This window comes from Grus americana, chromosome 22, assembly GCF_028858705.1.
Source record: "Grus americana isolate bGruAme1 chromosome 22, bGruAme1.mat, whole genome shotgun sequence".
NCBI classification, from domain to species: domain Eukaryota; kingdom Metazoa; phylum Chordata; class Aves; order Gruiformes; family Gruidae; genus Grus; species Grus americana.
The window spans coordinates 1,653,180-1,675,912 of NC_072873.1; the positions used below are offsets into that span (position 1 = coordinate 1,653,180).

General features: G+C 46.7%; 2 protein-coding genes across 5 annotated transcripts; one reads left to right on the forward strand and one right to left on the reverse strand.

The window, feature by feature from the left end:
* Positions 1-1,072: 1,072 nt before the first annotated feature.
* Positions 1,073-3,556, reverse strand: ATP5MC1 (ATP synthase membrane subunit c locus 1). Of its 2 annotated transcripts, none has more exons than XM_054801566.1 (5): positions 3,464-3,556; positions 2,977-3,025; positions 2,321-2,398; positions 1,873-2,048; positions 1,073-1,297 (listed from the first exon to the last, which is right to left on the reverse strand). In XM_054801566.1, the coding sequence occupies exons 1-5, from the start codon at positions 3,532-3,534 to the stop codon at positions 1,183-1,185; spliced, it is 489 nt and encodes a 162-aa protein (XP_054657541.1). In that variant the 5' UTR covers positions 3,535-3,556; the 3' UTR covers positions 1,073-1,182. The 2 variants fall into 2 exon arrangements, with proteins under 2 accessions (XP_054657541.1, XP_054657542.1); XM_054801567.1 differs by having other exon boundaries at positions 3,393-3,504.
* A 737-nt stretch (positions 3,557-4,293) lies between these two features.
* On the forward strand, positions 4,294-15,885 carry CALCOCO2 (calcium binding and coiled-coil domain 2). Of its 3 annotated transcripts, none has more exons than XM_054801695.1 (12): positions 4,294-4,441; positions 7,176-7,364; positions 7,696-7,798; positions 8,159-8,292; positions 8,800-8,925; positions 9,409-9,536; positions 9,647-9,737; positions 10,506-10,628; positions 12,510-12,605; positions 13,303-13,444; positions 13,853-13,887; positions 14,381-15,885. In XM_054801695.1, exons 2-12 carry the CDS (start codon positions 7,182-7,184, stop codon positions 14,555-14,557), a joined length of 1,338 nt encoding a protein of 445 aa, XP_054657670.1. In that variant the 5' UTR covers positions 4,294-4,441; positions 7,176-7,181; the 3' UTR covers positions 14,558-15,885. The 3 variants fall into 3 exon arrangements, with proteins under 3 accessions (XP_054657670.1, XP_054657667.1, XP_054657669.1); XM_054801692.1 differs by lacking the exon at positions 4,294-4,441 and adding an exon at positions 6,268-6,348; XM_054801694.1 differs by lacking the exon at positions 4,294-4,441 and adding an exon at positions 6,386-6,404.
* Positions 15,886-22,733: the final 6,848 nt, after the last annotated feature.

Here is a 22,733-nt window from a genome sequence, read left to right on the forward strand (position 1 = left end):
CCGGTGCCGAGGGCGCTTTTACCGGTCACAGCAACGGGAGTTACGCACGCACTGCTCCGTAAGTGCGAGCGAGAATAGCCGTAAGCAGCCCAGACGCGGGTAAGGGCCGAGCGCCCCCGCAGCCGGGGGGACGACGACGACACGCTGGGCCCCCGGAGCCAGCCTGGCATCTCCCCTCTCCGGCTCTGCCAGCAGGTCTCCTTTGAGGAGTTTTTATATTTTATTTTTTATTTCAGAACCACATTTCTCCAAGAAAGCCCAGGGAGGGGATTTTGAAGAGTGAAGTTCTTCCCCAGGCGTTACAAATGAGGGGACAGAGCAGCCCCTCACAACCAGACCCGAGGGGCTCTGGGCAGAGAGTGGCTGCGTTAATTCAATTACCTAAAGCAGATAATGAGACGAGCTCCCCCCATGCTCACCTTCCTTAAAGGCACAGCTGTCTCCCCACAAAGGCCAAGATTCTGGTTAGATTTTACAATTTCTCCTCCCTACTATCCTCCAAACTCTAAACCAGCTGCAGCACGGAAGTGTTGGAGGGGGAAGGGAAAGAAAAGCAACTCAGCGGTGGCGTACCCATGCTTTGGGGAGGCACAGGAACAGCGTGACCTTGAACCCAGCTCTTCTTTGTGAAAGAAAATTCACAAGAAGAATCGTGTGCTTACTGGTGAGTTAGTTATGCAAACACTACCGACACACTTCCAAGCGCACTCACCTGTACCCATCACCTTTTCTACATACTGTCTTTCAGATGTAAAAAAAAAAGTGCAGTTATGTTCAACAACAGCACATGGAAAAACCCCACTTTGTCAGCCCATCTAGAAGCGTTTGCTTTACTAGGGCAACGCTTGTTGGGGGTTTTGCATAGTTTGAGCTGTTCAAGGACATCCTCTCTTATCTAGCCAGCTTCACATTAGTCTTCCTCCCCTCCCACCACCATTTCACATTCCCCTTCTTTATCAGTGGGTGCCCCCATAGCTGGGACATCACCCTCTTCAACCAATAAACCAATTTCCCCCAAGTACTTCCCCACCAGAACATAAGAAAAAAGAAATAAAGAAAATAAAGCCATCAGTTTATTTAGAGAAATCTTTTCTTTAATTGTCAGTCTGGAACGCTCTGATGGAAGCAGACTCAAACCGCAGAGGACAGAGTGATGGAAGCCACAGCCAGGACCAGAAGTTGTCACATAGCAAAGAGGATAAGGAATGCCACCATCAAACAGAAGAGACCCATGGCCTCAGACAGGGCGAAGCCCAGGATGGCATAGGAGAAAAGCTGCTGCTTGAGAGATGGATTCCTGGATGTTGTACAATGGGGAGAACAGGGGAGAAGGGGGAGGGAAACAAACAAAAAAAAAAAGATCCACAGTGAGAAAAAAAAAAAAACCACCCCAAACCAGAGCCCGTATCGGAAAGCCAGGATTATGTCACATAGGCAACAGATTTTGGGGCACAAAGCAGTTTTACGGCAGGCAGCCACTGGCTGGAATGAGAAAACCATGATTTTTCTCTGGGTTTAGTGATGCAGAGATGTTGAGCCCTGAAGGCTCATTTCACCTGCCCTGGTGGTGTCCAACAACAGTTCCCACTAACAACTGCTGCTTCATTTCTTCCAGAGGCAGGCAGAGCTGCACAGAGCAGCTGCACTGTTCAGAAGTATAGGGTGGACTCAAACAATCCAGGCACTTTTTTATTCATTTTAATAAAATAATGGACTATAACAACCATTTTATATTCCAGGTTAAATGCAATATCTGCTTATATACACAACACATGTAGAGCTGGACATATATTCCAGAGAAAGCTCTACCAATCTACTAAATTTAGTGCTGAAGAAGGGAATAAATTCAAGCCAGCCTGGCATCTTACTTACCTGGCATAGCCAATGATCAAGCTGCCAAACACCGTTCCAATACCGGCTCCTGAACCAGCCACCCCGACCGTGGCAGCACCGGCCCCGATGAACTTCGCAGCAGTGTCAATATCTCTGGAAACAGCACTGGTTTGGAACTCGCGGCGGGTCAGCTGTGGATGGGAAACGGCAGCAAACTGTGGAATACAGGAGAAGAAACATGCTAATGACACACTTTTAATCATAAATATATCTAAATAAAACACCATCACCATTTATCCACTACTCAAGACGAAGTAGGATCAGCCAAGCTTGCTAAGCCATCACCGATCTGCACTAGAAGCTACGTCTCCATACTATCCATCCTCCTGATACACAAACTTACTCCTCCACCTCAGGAGAAACAATCAAGTATGAGAGGCAGCGAGCACAGAAATACAGGAGCAAATTCACCACAAAGGAGTCTCACCTGCACAGTCTGCACCTCAGGCCGGCTGAAAACAGACACCGAAACTGGTCTGGCCAGAGCCCTGGAACAGCACCGGAACTGGAGGGAAACACAGACAATTAACACCTCTAATTGGATGCATCTGTGGTAATCCTCAGAAAAGAGCAGTTATTTTATGAAAAACAGTCTTAGAAGTTTCTGAAAACACCTCAAGAATGAAACAAGACTAAAAATCAAAGGCATCGGCAACTGTAGTTTATTTCTATTTCAGCCAGTTGGAGTAAGTCCATGAGCAGCAGCCCCACAGGGCACACACGACAGCATGGTGTCGTACCCGCTGCAGCAGTTTGGCCGTTACTACAGTCCCATACATTTACTTCCTAATTCATACCTCGAAAGAAAGGGGTGATCAAGTATCTCCACGACAAGCAGTTAGCTCATCTTTGGGCCTGCAGTTCAACCCACGTCTCCGAAGACGGTAGGTATCACCCTCCAGTCACCAGAGGTCACCTTGTTTCCTCTCCTTGTTAAATCCACGATAAAACCAACCCCCACGATCCCACCTCAGCTGAGGGGCATCCAGGACAGCGTTTTGAACCAAGCACCACAGAGAAAGGCTTCACAACCATTTATCCCCACTAAATATTCCTGTACTCCTCTGAAGAAAAGCAACTTACCAGAGCTGGGGAGCCGAGGAGAGCCACGGGAGCCTGCATTTTGCTTAACCTATTACAAATAAAAAAAAAAAAAAGAGGAAATGGGAATCCCAGCGCTATCGCCACCAGCCAACACCCCCCTCTCGGGGCTGACACACAACACGTTTATCTTCAGCCGCGTCTTTTCCCCACCGCCCCCTTCCCTCCGGTAATGCTCGTTCGGGCCCTTTCCAGGGCAGAACCCTCTCACCGAAGGGCACGGCACGGCTGGGCGCCATTCCCACCGGCCACCCCCCCCCCTTCTCCGGGCGACTCGGGGCCTCCCCGTGCCGCTTCCAGCGGCACGGGGAGCCCCGAGTCGCCCGGAGAAGGGGGGGGGGTGTGACCGAGGGGGGGGGGTGGCCGGGAGCGGGGGGGTGGCCGGGAGCGGGGCCCACCTGCGCGGGGTCCGCTCGGGGCTGCGGCGGCGGCTGCTGTGAGGGGAGCGCAGCACCCCGGCCCCGCTCACCTTGCCGTGTCCCCCCCGCGTCCTCCGCGTTCATTGGCTGCCGCAAAGCGCGCGGCATCCTGGGATAACATCCGCGCTTCACTATTGGTTGAAACCGAGCGAGTACCTCCCATCAGCATCCGGGATAACGCAAGGGAGGCGGGAAGGTGGTGTCGCTACGCGTATCGTCATTGGTTGGTTATTTTATCTGCTTGCTTGCTGATTGGCTGGTGACCTGGAGGTCTTCCAGAGGACCGTGAGGCGGACTGGGTTGCTCCTTGTACCATAGAGTTTACCATAGAGGCCGGGTGGTGATGGCGGCGGGGCGGGCCCAACCCGGCCGCCCTCTGCGGTTCGCCGGCGGCTGCTGCGCCCGCCCCGGCCCCTCCCTCTCGAGTCTCTTCTAAAAGCTCGTTTTTAAACATTTAAACGTCTTCCCGTGGTTTATTAAAGTGCCCGGTTCAGCCGTGGGCGAACGTCGCCGGAGCGGAGGTTTAGCGCCGCCGCACCGAGGAGGAGCTCGGGGCCCCGGGGAGGGGGATCGCCGCCCGGCCGTGGTGCAGGGGCAAGGCCCGGCTCTGTGCCCCGTTACCGGCAGCCTGAACCGCTGGGCACCGCCGTTGGGGTGGGCCGGGGGGGGGCGGTAGGCCCGGCCGAAGCCGCCGATGTCCCGCCCAGCGGGGTGCCCCGGGGCAGGAGGGACCTTCCCGGGGCCGTAACTCGTTACCGGGACTTTAAACTCCCGCTTTGCCAAACTCCCTGAGCTCTTATCCATCCCCCTCCCGAGCCCAGGACAACCGGCACCGGTGTCCCCGGTCTGCCCCCCCCCCGTCCCCGGACACACGACACGCTCCGGCGCTGAACTACAAGTCCCAGCACCGCGGCCGGGGCCGCCCAGGGAGGGGTATCCCGGGCGGGGCGGCACGGGGGGAGGCTCCGCCTTTTCCTGCTCCTCCGCCTCCTCGTCGCGGTCCCGGAGGTTTCCAGCCGTTCTCCTCGGTGAGTGAGGCGGGGAGGAGGGTGGCGGGGTCCCGTGTACCCCTCCCGGAGCCTGATCCCCCCCCCCCCGGGGGCCGTACGGGGCGGGGGGGGGAGCGGGGCTGCCCCGCTGCGAAGCGGCGGCGACGACACTTTCACTTTCGTTTCTTGGTGGCGGAGCCGGGGGTGCCCGGCCCGGGGGACGGGGGGAACCCCACGCACGGGGATGCTACCGGGGACCGGAGCCGGGGCACCCCCCCTCCGTGGCACCCGGGGGCTGGGGGCTGCCCGGTGCATCCGGCCCGCGGTGTCCCGGTGTCCGACCGCGGCTGGAGGTTGGTCTCACTCGAGGGGGGGAATCCGCGGTTTCCTACATCTTCGGGCCGCTGCAGGTTAATGAAAGAAGGAAACAGCAACGACGAAAGAAAAGGGAAAAACCCCAGAAAGTCCCCGGAGAGAGGCTGGGCCGTGCACACCGGAGGAAGCGTTGCGTATTCCGCCTTCGTTAGTCACTAACGCCCCGGAGGTGAAGCTGGCCCCGGCCCCTCGGGGCCTTGGCTGGTGACCGTTCGGTAACAAGAACCTGAACGTTCAAGTGTCCTCCCCCCTCTACTTCCTGTCATCTTTTCCTGGAAGTGAACTGCAGACTTTGCCATCAGTGCACGCTGCACGCTTTGTCTTCAAGATCGCAATTGTTTTTTACCAAAACCAACATCTCTTTTTTTGCAGCAGCAGCAGAACGCGTTGTTTTGCTGCATCCAGACACTGACTCTTTGTTTTCTTCACAAGTTACTTTTAACCTTTGTGGCAGCAAGGGCTCGTGTCCTGCCCAGAAGCGATGCAGTAACATCGTTAAGGTGCTGCCCTTAGATTTATTTTCTTTTTTTTTTTTCTGTCTGGTGGCTGTCAAGGAGTCCCTGCCATTTGGGAACCGTAGATCATGAAGGCATATCAGGGTAGGAAACATTGGTGTCAGCCAGATAAAGACTGAGGCTTAGATGAAATGCACACCATTTCCTGCGCTTTACTGAGATCGCTAAAAGTGAAACTGCAGTCCCAGAGATCTTGGAGGATCGTGCCACGTCCATTGCTAGCGGCTGTCCTGCTTTCTGCTCCCAGCAGGAGGAATTCTCGGTCCTCCTGAGGAAGGCTTTGTCAGCGCAGTTGTCGCTGCTCTTCCCAGCTGTGCATACCCTTTCCTGTCCAAGCACAGCCCTGCAATCCCCATCTGAACTCCTGCCTGATTTTCGGGGTGTTCTACGGCACGGAATACAGATGATCTCCTGGGTGATGCCAAAAAAAAAAAAAAACCCCAGGGTTCCAGAGAGTTCATTTCCATGTGAAACATCTGGATTGGAGATGACCTGAAATGCTCCAGTGGGATGGTTTTTCATGATGAACTTTCCCTCCGTTATGAGGTCAATACTTGTCACTAGGATCGGCCGAGAAGGTTCTGCTTTGGATTCCTGGCATTGAATTGTCCGGGATTGGCAGCAGGGTCTTCTCAGCAGCGATCTGCCCCTTGACAGATTGCCAGGACTGAAGCCTGGCTGCCTGCAAGCCGTAGTGGCCAAGAGGGTGATGTAGTGTTCTGTTTCCAGTCCTGCCTGGGTCCTGGCAGTTTGGATACTGTTTTGATCGGTGCACCCACTACAGATTTATGTTGTGTGATTTGTAGTGTCACAACGCACTGCAAAGTTTTCTGTGTAGTTAACTCATGCGAAAGCTTTAATGCTATTTGTTGACCCTGCCATCATGCAACATATTAATGTCGATACTGAGAATCACCTCGCAGTTTCAGCGTAGCAGTCACGAGTACCAAGGCTATAATAGCCTCGTGTCACAGGCTTGCGAGACAGAACTACGGCGACCTGCCTAGACAGGATCTGCTCTGTTTGTGCTCTTCCATGGGAGCTCAGCTTAGCAAGGTACCTCCCTTCCCTTGGCACCGGGAAGCTGAAGATGAAAGATGCTGTATTTGGAGGTCAAGTCATCGCGTTGGATTTGAATGTGGAAAGCGAGGAGGCTGTGGAGTTCGCATGAGTGTGTCTTGTTTGTCTCACCACGGTCAGCCGGTGAAGGTGGAGTGTATTAGGGCTGGCACTGCAGGAGTCCTGGAGCTCCTAGCATGGTAGATCGTAAGCTGCTGGTTCTGTCTTGTGTTGGAGCATTTCAGTGATGCAGCAAAACCTCTGTTCTTCTCAAGCAATGTGCTAGTCTCCAGATTTCAGAAGAGCTGACGCACCCCCACATTAACTACATATGGTGGGGATGTGCCTGGCACGTCAAATCACATAAAAAACGTGATGTGAGGCTGCATGTGGGGACGGCCAGCGTTCCAGCAGGGTCTTCACGCGTGGGATCCCACCAGCAGGCACGTGTGCTCCTCCTGCTGCCAGCCACCACTGCCTCTCCCGTGTAGCAGATCCGTAGGAGTCAGCGGGTTCGTGGGGTCCCACGCAGGAAGGAGGCTGCTGTGCCACGCTAGCAGCCGCGGAGCACCAGCACCGTGGCTGGGAAGCAGCAGTCAGATCAAAGAGTCTCACACGCGCCTGCTAAAGAGGGTCTGCAAGCTGCCGTGGATGTCGGGGGCGGCAAGGACACCAGTGAGCTTGTGTGCCTTGCTGAGACACCTCGGTGTGTGCGTCAGGGGTTTTGGACCTCACAGCTCTCATTCACGAGCCTTCATACCCTTCACAGACGCAACTCTGTCCATCAGAAGATGAGATAATCCACTTATTCTTTCCTCTTGTAGACTTCCATGATGGATGAGACCTCAGACGAACCTCCCACCTCTGCCGTCCTCTTAGACAACTGCCACTTCTCCCAGGTCGTCTTTAACAATGTCGAGAAGTCTTACATTCCCGGAGGAGACATAACCTGTTATTATACCCTCACGCAGAACATCGTTCCTCGCGGGAAGGACTGGGTGGGCATCTTCCGGGTAAGTGAGTGCTGTGAAACCAGAAACAAATAGCTTGGGCTTTCATAGAACAGGGTTGGGGGTTTGGGTTTGGGGTTTTTTTCAATAATAACTTGCGTAATGGAACATCTTAATTCTGCTTAGGGACAAAGTGCTGGACCTGTTGTAACCGGAACAGCTTCAAAGCTAATCAGACACTCTGATTATCTTTTCATGCATAGACCACAGCTCTCAGAAGTCAGGATATCACTGCAAAAGTCCTCCCAGTAACTGATCTATGTGGAAATATAATCCCATTGCCATAGGATAAACATGAACTGCATGATGCCATGTAAAAATTTTGCTGTTGCAGGTGGGATGGAAAACAACCCGGGAATATTACACCTTCATGTGGGCTCCTCTGCCCACTGACGTCTGCAGTGACGGCGCTGTGCAGCAACAGATCCAGTTCAAAGGTGAGGTGGGAGCTGGGGTCGCTCAGGGAACGTATGTGCACGTGCACCCCCAGACTCCCACTTTGCTGCCACTAATAAGCACTGCGTTCGGAATAACAGAATATCTGTAGGACCGTGCTTTGGGAGACATTTCAAATCCCCTAACAAATCACAAAATTTTGAACCTGCTAAATTCTGTCACCTTGACTGAGCGGTATTGTTCATTTTCTTATCACTGGCACAAGGAATTGCTAACAGTTCTGGAACCATACTGAACTAGGCTGTCTCAGTTTTCTGAGGTTCTCACTTTCTGTGCTATACACTTAAGAGAGTTAAATAATTAGAAGCTGCATATGACGGGGTTGTTGTGTTTGTCTCAAGCTTACTACCTACCGAAAAATGATGAATACTACCAGTTCTGCTATGTCGACCAGGATGGTGCGGTCCGGGGAGCCAGCGTGCCTTTCCAGTTCAGAGCAAAGACTGAGGATGATATCCTGGTGGTTTCCACACAGGTAGGTGTCCTCTCTTCCTCTGCTTTTTCCTGCCTTTGCTTTTATTGGCATCTGCTCATTGCTAACGTGGAGCGATCCAGTAAATCGGATGCCAGGCTAGAACTCAGCAGACTTGGGTTCTATTCTTGGCTTTGCTACTGATCAGTCACACAAATTTGGGCAGCCTTTGTTTCTCTACCTGCCATTTATTGCTTAGATTGTGAGCTCTTTGTCATGGGGAGACACTTAATACATAGTGGTTTAGGGCATTTTGAATATTTTTAAATAAAAATGTCATTTTCATGGCAACAGCCTCTCATTAGATGGGAGTAAGAGCATGCACGTGGGCAATAATTGTGAAGCCAAGCGCTCTTACTTCGCAGTGTCTTGTGTGCAGCCCTGTCGTTAACGACTACGCTGCACTCTCCCTTTTGCAGAGCTCATCTTGCTTTGCTCTTCGCACTGTGCTATTTGGAATGCAGCTTTTCAGTGCTTCTGTTATGACCGAACAACTTTGTTGCTTGCCAGGAAGAAGTGGAAGAAATTGAACTAGAAAACAAAAATTTGCGTAAAGAAAATGAGGAGCTGAAAGCAAGCTGTGCAAGTCTCCAGAAACAAAACATCAATCTGCAGGAAGAGCTCAACAAGACACAGGTAAACAAAAAAAATAATATATTAAGTCAGAAGCTTTAAGTCTGAAAGATGAAGAGGGACTGAGTCAGGTCTTGTTCCACTGTATGCTTCCAGGAGAAAATTAAAGAGGTTTCTCCCCATGTTATCTGTTTAATCTTTTACCAAATCGTACAACACCTCTACTGTGATAAGAACAATAATGATGAATAAGACACTTCAGCAGACACAGCAGTCAGCAACATATGGGAAGGGGAGGGTTCAGAAATGTTTTGTAGGCTGTCCCAAAATCACATTATTATTATCTTTTCCTCCTTCAGTTTTGCTCAAGGCTTAATATAAAGTAAACGGGGTCTGAAAGAGTAGTCAGGATGCAAAGGAGATACTTCCCTCCTTTGGAGGGGCTGCCTGGAAACGTTGCATTTGATGGTTGTTGCAGTTCTAGTGCAGAGCAGGACTGTTGCTTGGGTCCCATTTACCTCCTATCGACCTCACTGTGATTTTCAGGAGCTGCAGAATAGTTTAGAGTCTCTAAGGAGCAACACAGAGAAACTGGAGCTGGAGCTGCATTCCCTGAAAAAGGAAAATAAACATCTAAAGGACCTGTATGACTGCAGAGAGGCAGAACTGCACCAGTAAGTGTATTTACAGCATATCTCAAAACTGGATTTCATGTAAGCACCTCGCCTTAATGGATTATATTTCCATCGGTGAAAGTATGGTGTGTTTGATTTGTTCTGAGTAGACTCAAGGAGCAAATTCAGAATGTGACATCTGACAAGGAATGCCTGGAAACCAGACTGAAAACAGCGCTGGATCAGATGGACCAGCTGCAGGTAGCAAACATATAGCTGCCCTCCTTTGCTTTTATGAACTGTCTCCGATGAAATCAGTTTCCCTCTGACAGAGAACTGAGCAATCTTGAGCAGAGATGTAGCGTATGAGTTTCTTTTTTTGATTACGTTGGTTCTTTAGGAAAATGTCAACCTCAGGAAAGCTGTATTCTGGAAGGAAGGGTAGAGGGGGATGTGCCAAGAGAGACTGTAAGGATTTTATTCCCTAAAAACGTCCCCTTTGCATTCCATTGACCAAAATCAGACTGTTATTTATCTCCTGCTAGCTAAGGATCCAGGCAGAAAACACTTGTTTTGACAAACATGCTAAAATTATGTTCAATTCTTGGGTGAAAACAAGACTTCTGGCTGGGAGGTATGTGACGGGAGAAGGTAGACTGGAAATAGCTTGGTTGTTAGGGCTGGAGCATGGGAGACCCAGAAGGATGGGCTAACAGGCTGGCTGTGGAGTCTCTGTTTTTCTCTTTGTTCTCTGACTCCCCAGACTAGAAGCAGCATGTTGAAACTTAAAAAGCTCCTCAGAGAACATCTGAATGAATACTGTGTTCTGATAAATACATCAGCTCCAGTATATCCCCATGTGACTGGTCTCAGTTTCTGCAAAGGCTTTCATGGAAAAATGTTTGCAGAAAAAAAAATAATTAAGTGGCCCTGGGTTCTGGAGCTTTGCTTTCTGCAGCAAAAGGTGCCTGAGCTTCTCACTGAGAGCTGTTTGATTTTCAATTTCTGCCCACCCTTCTTTCTGCCCAGTCTCAAGTGTTGAATTATGAGAAAGAAGTGGAAAACCTATCTCATATGGACCACGACAAGACAGAGCAGCTTGAAAGTTTAAAGGAAGAGAATCGCCAGTTACACATGGCTGTAACTCAACAGGTAAAACCTTCCCCCACGGTGCTTGGGGGAGCCAGGGCGGAGAGGCTGAGGCATCCCAGGCAGTGAGCAGGTACAAATATTGCTCAATCTTACGGGATTCTAGGGGATTCCGTGACAGAAGGAGAAACGTCCCTGGTGGCATGGGTGTCCACATAGGTGGTTCTGTGAACACACCATCTGACAGATTCATATAGCATACATATATTCTTATGGCATACACATATGTTTTAGTTTTGGATGAAATGCCTTTATAACTAAACATTGTCATTTTGATTCTCTGTAGCAGGAAATTCAGTCTCTGTCTTGATCTCTTCTGAGTCAGCTCAAAGGGTAAAGTAAATCAGTGGGAATTCAGGATTGATATTGGGCTGATTGCAAATTGCTGCATCTAAGCAAAATTGTTTCAGGACTGGGACTTACGGGTAAATAAACCAAGTTACCCTAAATCTGCCCAGACTATATGCTGTTAATTTTACCTCTAACAGGAAGCTGATTAGTAATTGGAGTGAGGCAGCATCCGTGCTGGTCTTCTCTCCTCTCTGTTTATATTTTCGTCCCTTTCTCATCTTTAATATGTTAGATTTAGCATTTAATAATCAATGAAATAGATGCAGTATGGTCAGAATGCACCAAAACAAGCTGTAAACAATACAAAGTTTCTGCTCTATAGTTTGGTGCTCTACCCCACATCCTCCTCTGACACCTCTTTGCAACTCTGCTCGTGAAAATCTGGGATTTCTGTGCAGAAAGAGCAAAATAAGGAGCTTGAACCTTGCATGAAATACATGAAGGGGTCGAAGGCCGAACTATCGCTTTGCCCCACTGTCTGCAGAATGAGCCCAGCGTTTCTGGGGGTGCAGCTGGGGCGATGGTCCCAGAAGCGCTGAGCACGGAGCTCTGCTGTATTGTATGGGACCTGCTGGCAGCTGTGCGGGGGAGCCGGGATTCTCTGACCGCACTGTTTTCCACCTTCATCCGATTTGCAGAACCATCACGATTTCCCTGTGATGTTGCAGATGACTATATGTATGACAATTTTAAGTTTATGGACAAAAGGCTTGCTTTTCTTAGGTAACTTCTGCAGACCTTTTAGAAGTAATCCACAATCCTCAGCACTGGAAATCACTCCTTGAAGGAATGTGAAGGATATAAAAGAAAAGGGCAGCATGCTATGGCATTTCCTCCTACTGACGAAACCATCATTGGCAATGACTGAGGCCGTCACATCATCTTTAGCCTCTTTCCCTGAGTGACCTTCTAAAGGTGCTTCTGTCTCCATATGTGCTACTCAGGAAGCTTCTGAAGGCTCTACTCTGACTTTGGCATTGAAAATTAGATGCCTAAAATAGATGATGTGATTACCTCCGCTGTGATGCCAAATGTTCAGGATTCTTAGAGTGATACTTTGAGAATGACTGCAGAATCCCTAAGTACTCTAGCTTAGCTAATTTACTGATTTAATTCAAGAGGCAGCTAAAAGATTATTCCCTAAGGATGCACTGGCTGTCCACCATGCACGCAAGTCTCACAGCACCAGGGAACCTGGCATACTTGGATAGCTCTCACCTGCCAGGGTGGATTTTTCAGCTGTAAGAGTTCCTTTTCTTCAGCCTCCCTCTTGGTTTGACCTGTCATATGTCCCCTTCAGAGGTCGTGTCATCTCGCATGCTGTAATGAAAATACAGAGTGTGAGTGGTCACAGGCAGATACCCTAGATGACAAACCATGAAATGGTAAGACTCCCATTGAAAGTGGAGGGTTATGTGTTGGCAATAAATGGAGCATGAGGCAGCTAGTGTATGACAGCTACAGTGCTTCGAGCTGGCATCCGTTTGTCTGCCGGTTTCCTATGATTTACCAAATAACACTCTTCCTTCATAGCAACAAAACCATGACTTAATGAAAGAACTTGAGGAGCAGAAGCGCTTGTATCAGATTCTGCAGGCAAAAAAGAATGAAGCTGATGAGGAAAATCAGGTGAGAACTTGGCACAATTCCCTCGCCTTTCTCCTGTGTTGAATACAACGCCAATCTCTCAGTCTAGTGCTCAGTTCCATTAACCCTTCTACCAACTGGGTCACTAATTGTGCCTGCACGCAGACCATCGCCTAAAGCCAGGCTGCCGTGCTGTCTGCGGGCACGTACAAATGGCCGTGTGCGCACGCTCGCAGTATGTTGCTGCCACGTTTGTACTGTACAGAGTAAGGGTCCAAAAACTCGCACCTTTTTCCTCCACCACAGAATAGACCGGTTTACCCATCGTAGCGTGGGGATTTCCAAAAACTCCTAATGTTACCTTAATTCTGACACCACTGAACTGAGCAGACTTACCCATTTAAATGGACATAGCCTTTTTGTCCAGTCTAAGCAATGACTGCTCAGTTTTGTTCCTTACTCTGCATGACTTCAGGATAGTTTTCTGTCTTTTAAAGTGTATTACTCTATTCCGATCGTCTTGTCTGCCTTTCCGGGCAGGCCACAGAATAGATCCTGGCACTTTCTTACCTCACTTTCCCATTTGGTCAAGCAGGACTAACACTGAGCAACCTAAAAGAAGTTCAGAGCAATTTTCATTCTGATATAAGAGGATCTGTGTTAGTGCAGAGTATGACTTTTCTCTGGAATGGTCTCCTGAGCTTCTGGAAATTCATTCTGCCGTTCTGTCCCTCTGCAGAAACTACGGGAAGAGAATGACGGTCTCCTGAGGCATCTCTCACAGGCTAGAGAGGTTTCTTCCTTCTCCGTTGCTTCGCAAGCTCATGCTCCAATTCCAGCTCCTAAAGTAGGAGGCCTTCTGTTTGGAAATCCATATCGTGGTGAGATTACTTGGCATTCTGTCTGAAACTGCAAATACATGGCAGTTAGAGTCTTGGCCAATTATCCTCCCTCTCGAATTGAACGCTGTAGAAAAGACATTACTAGCAGCACCTCTGTGCAGCTTTGCATGTGCGCAGATGACTTGGCAGCTGCAAAATGCTGCCGGGTGTTAAGAGTTGACTTAAGTGTATCAGCTGTCTGTTCGTTTTCTGCCAAGAGAGACAACTATTAGCTGGTTTATTCAGCTGTGAGACAGCTAGTTCTGTGGCGTATGTCCAGTTTCCATAGTCCTAAATATAGAGGTTTAGATCCAGAGCCACATCTTCGTGTTTCAAGAATTACTAGTTATCAGCACATTACGTTGTTAATCATTTTGTTGTGGCTAAATCGATGACTTCTTTTTCCAGTTGCAGAAGCAAACCTGGAGGCAGGAGCTGCAGATGTAAGTAAAGTGAACACGACTGGACGTGAATTAGTGGTTTGAAATAAAAAGCTCCAAGTTCAGCTCTGTAACCAATTGTCTACATGCTGGTTTAGTGGACAACAAAAGGGAGCTACGTGTGCTTAATGTATAGAATTAATGAGAGTTATATGTCTTACGGAGGAGAAAGGAAACTCTGTTGACCTTAATTTTTAAGGACCAGCTCTTGGCAGCATTTAATGTCAGAATGAGCAGCATGCAGCTGCTAAGTACCTTATTTCATATTGGAGACATGGAAATGTGCAACGTAGGATGGAAAGGCAGAGTACCTGTCAGAAGCTCTTGTCTTTTAAGTGGTATTTAGAGAAGCTTGGAGACATTTGAAAACTTGAGAGTGTTAAAAGTCAGAAAGACTTGTCCAAAAGTGATAACATCTGACTACTAAATTTTCCTGTTTCTTCTCTTTGAATCTAATTTTTAAACTGACTTTATTTGCATTTGCTTTGTACTTCAGGCTTCTATAAGGAAATGCCCCATGTGCGATGATGTCTTTCCGGAAGATATTGAAACAAGTCAGTTTGAGGCCCATGTGCAGAGCCATCTTCTGGAGTGCCCACTCTGCAGTGAGACCTTTGAAAAGTCCAACAAGCAGGTGTTCGATGACCATATGTTTTGTCATGGCCTGGAGTAATTCTGAATTCATATCTGCTCTGTAGAATAGGTGGCAGAGGCTGCAGTATAGAGTAGACCAAAATCACTATATAGGCTTGATTCATGCTAAGATCACCCAGACAAGACAGACTATGCCTCTAGTATGGTAACTCTGAGCTTTCTGTTCCATGCAGCATATGACCAACACATAAATCAGGTCAGACATCCACAGCCTGAAACCAAATCACTGTCATCAAACTTAAGTCCTCTGTCTTGGATCAAGTGTATATGTTTGTTAAACAAGTTACAAATCCTATAATTAGTAATTTAGTTGAATGTGATACCAGTTCTTTAGAACAGCATTGGCCACGTAACTGTTCATTCAGGTAGGGATCCAAGTGATGGGATGTAGTACAGCAGTTTTCTGTGCTTGGCTGATACATATCTATTATAATGGTTTTATTCTTTAATATAGCACTGTGATTGCTAACCAAAGATCAGAAACATTTTATAATCTTTTAGGATCACACCTTCAGTCCTGCTCAACTTCTGGCATGCAGAATTAATTATTAAAAAGTAAAAAAGCTAAGTAAAAATACATCTTTTCTTTCACCATCTGTCGTAAAGCAAGTGAAAGAGAAATATTTATGAAGAGACCGAATATCTTTGCAGATCTGAAGGTCTCAGGCCGTCCTTCCAGCAAAGTAGGCAGCACAGCTTATTCTAGGGTGAGGCACGTGCACTGTGTTCAGGAAAACCTGATGTTTCTGAAAGAGAAGATTGCTATGGCCTGGAGCCCGTTGAAGAGCAGTAGCCGAGTTGTCTTGGCAGCACAGAGGATAAATGGTCTCTCAATCAGAAACTGGGCATCCTCATTTAAAGGAAATGACGAATTTGGATTATTTCTCTTCTATGTTTCTAAACCTTCTTGATTTAACAAGAAGAGCCTGTTCTCAAACCAAACCAAGTGATTCAGAACTAAGTGCCTTGGGATATTACAATGCTTTGTGCACAGGTTATCCAGTTACTATTTTTATTTCTGATTTGGGATTTTCAGTTTATGATTAACAGCTCTTTTTTCCTTGCAGACACAAATGGGTAAAGGTTTATTATCCAGCTGTATTAGACTGTGGCTGAATATCTGAAGCAATAGAAAATCCTAAGAAGTTTACTTAAAGTTTTAAGAATATTTAGAGTAACAAAGACTTCAAAATGTTTTATTGTTTTGATTCTTTTTATCAATCTAGGTTTAAATAGAGTATTTCTGTCTTGAGACGTACTATACTGATAAGCATTATTTAAAAAAAACTGTAAAAGAAACTAACAGCAAACAAAAATAAAAGCTATATGGAGAAAATCTTTGAAAAAGCTGTCTGTGTCTGTTCATTCTTAAATAAATTGGAGGAATTGACGGGGTCTTAAGGGAGCTATTTGCGGGCTTTCAAATATTTTCTGAAGCTTCCGTCTAACAAAGTACTTAAGCACATCTCTGAATAACTTCTAGCATGCGACATGGTGTGGCTATGGGTGGTGGGACTGTTTCTGCTTAACGTCTTTTACTGGTTGATCCTCACAGCATGGGAATATATCATGAGGGCCAGTGGATAGTACAGGATAATGAGAATGAATCAAGAAAGTAAAATGAGCTGGATGGGATCTATTTGTTTCTATTCGTTCCCAGTAGTGCTGGTCTAAAAACCTAGAGCTGGCTGAATTTCTTCTGTCATAGGAACGTCCAGTGTATCAACACCTTTTTTCCCTAGGCTAGGAGAAAAAGCTGAAAACGTCACTCGGGATGATAAAATATTATTTAAAAATAGTTGGTATTGTACATGTTTTGACATTATTGATTACTAAATCTCAACATTCCTGGCATAGCTTTATCCTAATTTAGACGGTCAAACACTCCATGGCTAATTTTTAACCGAACACTTGTTTCCTCAGGAAGAGTCCCATTGTTTTTCAAGAAAATGCTTTCCCCCCAACCTTTTCCCATACACCCTCATTCTAAATTATATTTTTCTTCTTCTGCTGCTTTACATCCTGACAGAAGCAGATCAAACATGGAGAGACACAAACGCAATTTTGACTAAAAGCCTGGTCGTTCGCCCTGATGCCAGTTACCAGACCTCTTTCCGTTGTACGCTGTTGCTAGTATTGCCTTTAGCGGGTCGTTTGCTAAACCCAAACCCTGTCACCTGGTCTTAGAGTTATGTCACAATATTATCTATGTCCTTGAGCTACCGGTGCCAAGTGTCAGTGCCCCCGAATTGCCTCTCCATCCCTTTTATGCTGGTACCTACAATTTTCCACTTGCCTCCTCCTATCATTTCTACAAATCTCGGTGCCAATGTTGAAGTGCTGGCCCTGGGACACAGGCAGCGAGCGGGTGACCGGCAGAGGGGGTCAGACTGCAATAAATCTCATGAGGATGCTGGCTTTTTGAAGTATTTTAAGGTATGTCATTTGTTTTCTGTAATAATGACACAGATTCAGACTCCCAACCATATACTTGGGCTTGATGCAGGTCATACCTTCCCTACCCTGGGCAGCCAGGGACAAATTTACCCCTAAGCACAAATTACATCATATATTTTCTGACCAAGTTTTCATTTTGCTTGTAATTTACAGCATTATTTATGTTACTGCTGCATTTAGCCTTTGGAATCATAAGAGGTTTCAATCCTATCTCAATTTTATGGTTTAATACAGAAGTAGCTCAAATGGCTGATAATTAGATATAGTTATACTTTGGATGAGATCCAACATTACATCGCTATGTATTGGATAAGGACCTTGAAATAAATTTTCAAGAGGGACAGTAGGGGTTTGGCACAATTTATACCCAAACTCATGTAGCATCTGAATGGACATTCAGTAGAAACGTATCTAAAAGGAAGAAGTCATACTTTGTGGGCCAAATCTCCGTGAAAATATATCTTTTTAAACTTTTACAGGGCTTATCTGTTTGGTCCAGCTTAGGAACTGGCCCAGTTTGATTTCCGTGAGCAATCGCTGCTGCGATGCAGCGTAGCATTTTCTGATCCCCCACCCAGGCAAACCCGCTCAGCCTCGGAGAGCTCTTCTCCCTTTGCTTGGTCCTTTTGCTTCTCCCTCGTTTCTGTCAGACCCTTTGCCTTCCTTTTCCAAAAAGTTGGTTCTTCCCTTGGGCCTTCTCTCCCACTCACACAGAATATATTTGGAATATATCTGTCCTGTCCACGGCACATCATTTTCCAATTAACAGGTATATTTCTGCACGTGTAAAACGCAAACCAGATGACAACTTCTCTCAGCCGCAAAGACACGCTGCTAACTGTGGTCACAGAGGGCATCACATACCGACTGACGTCAGTTCATTTCACAGGAAAGACCATTGTTTTGCCTGGGAAAAGTTATTTTTGGTGCAGAAAAAAGAGACTGGCCACAAGGGAGATAGTTACAGATTCCAGATTCCCAAACTATTTCAGCCCTGGAAGTCAGAGTATCCGAAGGCTTGCTGAAATAACCGACTGGTGGCTCAGCTTCTTTCAGGAAGCGATTCGTACAGCCACAGTCCCCTTCCTCACTTGAACCGCCTCTTTCCTCCTCCTGGTTCCTCCTCACCTCTCCATGTCTTCTTTCCTTCTCCTGCAGAACAATTTGGACCTTCAGCATTGTCAATCTCCTCCAAAAACACAAGGCTGGGAGTGCAGATGAGGGGGAGGTGGAGGCACGGAGCAACGGTCCATCTGGCAGTGCTGCCTCTGCCTGCCTTTCGCCCTGCAGAACACGGTCTGGGAGCGCTGCTGCTGCTGCTTCTCTTCGCTTCACCTTAATGAGGCTCCCGTGGAGAGTGGAGGAAGCAGAAAGGAAATAAAAAGATTCCTAACAAAAGGAAGGTAAACAGACAAGATGCAGGTGAACAAGGGAGGAACAGGAAAGCCGTGCACAAGCCAGCAATTGAGTGGTTATACTCGGTAATCAACTTGTCAGTTTGATTTTAAGACACAGCAGAAAAGATTGATAATTCTTTACAGCAGCATAATGCACATCCAGGGTTTAAAGTGTTTTGATCATCAAAGTCCTTATGTCAGGGATCAGTCCTGTGGTCAGTAAGCAGAGGTGCTTCTGGATTTGCCATGTCAGTGACAGGAAGGGGAAGGGAGCAGAGAAAGGAATGGTGGAAAAAAGTGTTCTAAAATGACACTTAGACAGACTGCCAGGCTGCTTTAGGTGGGGCAGCTCAGAAAAATGTGGGGAAGGAGATGCTCACAGGCCCTGCGAGACGGAAGAATGAAGATCTTACACTCACGCAGAGGGGGGGGTTGTTGCTTGTTTATCTTTGCTCTGCTGTGGAGATCCAGACCGACCTATTGCTGCTTGCACAGAAGTCAATGAGTCCCTCTATCTCCAGTGCACTAGTACAAATAGAGAGTGCTTAGTGGGTATATAACGGCACGAAATCCAAACGCTGCCATCTATCACCCTCTTTGTACTGAATTAAATCACTACGTGAAATGCACTGAAGAATCGAACCTTTATTGTTTTGTCGGTGAAAGGATTGGGTCCCAGAATTACATCAGTTGTTTTCTCTAAACAGCTATTAGCCTCCTCCATTATACTAACAGAACTGGTTTCCATCCTCTGGCTCATTTATTCCAAACCAGCATTATTGAAGTGAATGGGGTCTAGGCCCTGGATATTAGAAGAGCTGTTGGTCTACTCATAAATAACAAGTTGTCAAGGATTTTAATGGAAACCCTTAGAGTGCTGTAAATCTGTGCAGTTCTGCCTGCATCCCCTCCCTCATTTCCATCACAATATCACTCCAGTGGGACTGCAGCTTGCAGCATGTGCCAGGCAGCCTAGATTGGTAGGACACAGGGGGGGAAAGAGGGAAAAAAAAAAAAAAAAAAAAAAAAAAAGCTGGAGATGGGGTGGGGGGTTCAGAACAGTTGGTACTGCGGAAGCATCTGCTGGGTGGCCGGTTTCGGAGTCACCTGGCCTATTCAGCATGGCAAGGGGAAAGGGCTATTCATCTGGGGGGACCGGAGAGGGGAATAACAGAACCAGGGATGCTTGTGGCATAAAGACGGATGTATTGCAGTTTGCATTTCGCTCCGTTGGTCTGTGAAGCAGTAAATCTCGGCAAGTGGAGGGTTTTGTTAGGTTTTGATCACAATTTAAGTGGTAGAGCTAGTACCGTGGTGCTGCATAGACCGTCTCTTGCTGTTGGTCAGAGGACTTTCCTTTTCAAGATCAATTTTTTTAACCTTCCTAGCCAGTCCAAACTATCTTCAGGGAAAATTTAACACTGCATCCTGATCCAAATAGCAAAGTTTCTCTAGTTCACTGGATCTGGCCAGAAACTGGGTTACTACAAACTATGCCCCTTGACCTGTGCTTAGTCATCCCCCAAATATCTGTAGCTCAGCTGCCTGCTCGGATCATAGCACCCTGCTGTATACAACACTAAACCTTCTAGGAAGGAACCTGAGCTCACTCCTCCGTTCTCTGTTGGCTATATGATATTATGGAATATATTATGATTGGCACAGCCATGCTTGTGCCCATCCCACTCACAAAGCAGATGGGACTGCACAGGGGCCTGTTTAAGAGATCGTGTGGAGACTGCCCTCCGAGGCGCCAGAGCTCATTAAGATTTGTACGCAAGGTCAGTTTAGGCTTAAATGTAGGCTTGCACCCTGGCTTACCATGTAATATAAATAAAAAATGACATTGGTGACAAAGCATCCACTAGTTTCAGAGTGCCCAGGGCTTACAGTCTTAGATAATTACTAGTCTGGCACTGAGAGTCTGAAATACAGCAAAGCCATCAGCAACACAGATCCTAAATTAATTACTTTAAATATAGCTCCTTTCACATTACAACCTCACATGACAAGCACTGACAAAGTAGCCCTTACGAGACTTATGCTCTACATAACATAATTAAATATTACCCCTGCGTTACAGAGAGGGAAACAGTTATGCAGACATGAAGGAATTTAGCCAAAGTCACTCAGAAAATTTGTGGCATAATCCCCCTTTCCCTCGCCAGAGCTAACATTCATTTTGAGAAAGGCTGAACGGCACAAGAAGTGAGCCAGGATGGAGGAAAAAAATGGACGGCTGCCAAAAGGGATTGATGCCCTTCAGACTCCAGGGAGTTTTTAAACCTTCCCAATGGTTTTCCAAGCCTGAAAAACCTGGTGGGGTTCATCAGGCTGTACTTCTCCTCTACTGATCCATAAGAGATTTGCCAGTGGGAGCAGCTGCTTCGAGAGTGAGTTGATAACTCAAGCCCTGAGGCACTTACATCTGTACGTCTCGTCCCCTGCCTGCTTCCCTTCCCCAGGAACAGGATGAGACTAGAATACTGCATGTGCTTTTATAATGTGTATTCCTCTGGGGCCTTGGTCATGATTACGGCATCTAAATGCAACCAGAAACAAATAGTGACAATGAAAAGGACAAAAAAGATGGTCAGCCTGAAGATTCTGAACATTTTTGACACTAGATTTGTTTCTATTTAATAATAAGTTGCAGTTTCGTAAGCCATACAGTGTAGTTAATTCCTTTTTTAATAACAGTTACAGTATTTTTGAGAGCAGCTGCTGCACGTTATGTAGTACAGCTGAGAGAGCCATATGGATTTTTAATTCCTAAGAGTTATTACTTGGTTGCAGCAGTATATATGAACCCACGCTTGCCTTAATGGAGTCATTAGACTTGACAATCCTTCCTTAAAGAGGGCTATTGTTAGGACAGACCTGATCCAAAATGTAGGAAAGGTTTGGAAGAGGAGCTCTTCGTTAGATGAAACAGAGAACACAAGTATTTTTTGAGGCAGCTCAGTGGTTTTTATACCTTCAGGAAGCTCCTTCTCTGTTAGTATAAGGTAATTTTAACGACCTGTATTCTGTCTTTTCAGAGCTATACCTAGAAAGTGTGCTTTGAGGTATTATTATTGCTTTACACTGGTGGTTTTTTAACAAATCAGGCAAGATGAGGACACTCAAACTTTCTTGCAAGCTACCTACTAGAACGCCCCTCTAAAGGAAGAAATCTTCTCAGAGTATTCAGTTACAATCCTAACACATATTTGGGAAGAGACATTAACTTTGAAAGAGATATTAAATCATATTTCTCAGTGAACTTTTCTAAGACAAGCCCTAAACATGAGATTCTCGCACTTTATCCTAAAACACGTGGCCCAACGAGAGACCGAAGATAGATCAGATGCATCACTGCGGGATCTGAATGAAAATTTCTTTAGTCCCAGTAAAGACTCAAATCCTTGTGTTTACAAGTAGCAGAAGAGAAAAATACACTGTTTTAATGTAGAAGCTATATATATACCCCTATATATCACTTGGATGCATCGTATTGAGTATGCTACAGATTGCTCAAATAAATCTAAGGAGCTCTCTCGATCTTTAGTTCTATAGAAAATGTTGGAAAACTCTTAACCTTCTGACACACATCAGGATTGTAAAATTTAAAATGAATTCTAGTAAATCTGCTGCTGGCTGCCATGGAAATGGAGCAGGTTAATTTAAAGGAATCAGTATCACAAAAAAAAAGAGGGAATCCAAGGGTTTTTGTGTGTGTCAAACAATTAGCTTAGAACAACCTGCTCCATTTTTAGCCCTCTCAGTCTGTTTCCATGGCAGCAGGAACTGAATTCATATGACTGTTGCAAATTCTGGATGTAAATGGTGCTACCCGTTGTGGCAGCAGCACCCACGGACTTCAGCATCTTGTTTCAGTTTCCCAAAGCTGGTAATTTTGTTTCATTATTATTTATTTAGGATATTTTTTGTGCCATTTTCAAGATTTAAGACAAAGTTACTCTAGGGTCTGTGCACCACCGTTAGCCCTGAGTTAGGGTAGCACAGACAGATCCAGCGCAGACCCATCTGCAAACTTTTGGCTGCTTAAAACCGAGTCCTGACATCTCACCCAGCCAGCTGCATGGGGTCTCATGACAAGGTTTGTTGCCTCACAAATGAATTCATCGTGGGAAGATCCTGCACACCCACTGCTGTTTAGGAACCAACATTTGGCCCTGTGCAGAACTTTGAGACGTTGCATAGGCCTCACACCCACTCACCTCCCTCCTCCTGGCCCCCCAAAATCACATGCCACAGCGGCCCAAAGCCGGAGCCCTCCACACGAAGCCTGTCCGCAGGGGGGAAAGCAGGGCTCTGAGGTGGGGACCGGTTTCGTAG

Bases quoted from the DNA above. Each gene is read 5' to 3' on its own strand.
- ATP5MC1 (XM_054801566.1), bottom strand. From the start codon at position 3,534: ATGTTATCCCAGGATGCCGCGCGCTTTGCGGCAGCCAATGAACGCGGA. The intron at 2,399-2,976 runs GTAAGTTGCTTT...GTTTCCCTCCAG, and splicing joins TCCTCGGCTCCCCAGCTCTG to TTCCGGTGCTGTTCCAGGGC. The intron at 1,298-1,872 runs GTAAGTAAGATG...TACAACATCCAG, and splicing joins TTGATCATTGGCTATGCCAG to GAATCCATCTCTCAAGCAGC.
- CALCOCO2 (XM_054801692.1), top strand. From the start codon at position 6,328: ATGGGAGCTCAGCTTAGCAAG. The intron at 6,349-7,175 runs GTACCTCCCTTC...TTCCTCTTGTAG, and splicing joins TGGGAGCTCAGCTTAGCAAG to ACTTCCATGATGGATGAGAC. The intron at 7,799-8,158 runs GTGAGGTGGGAG...GTTTGTCTCAAG, and splicing joins GCAACAGATCCAGTTCAAAG to CTTACTACCTACCGAAAAAT.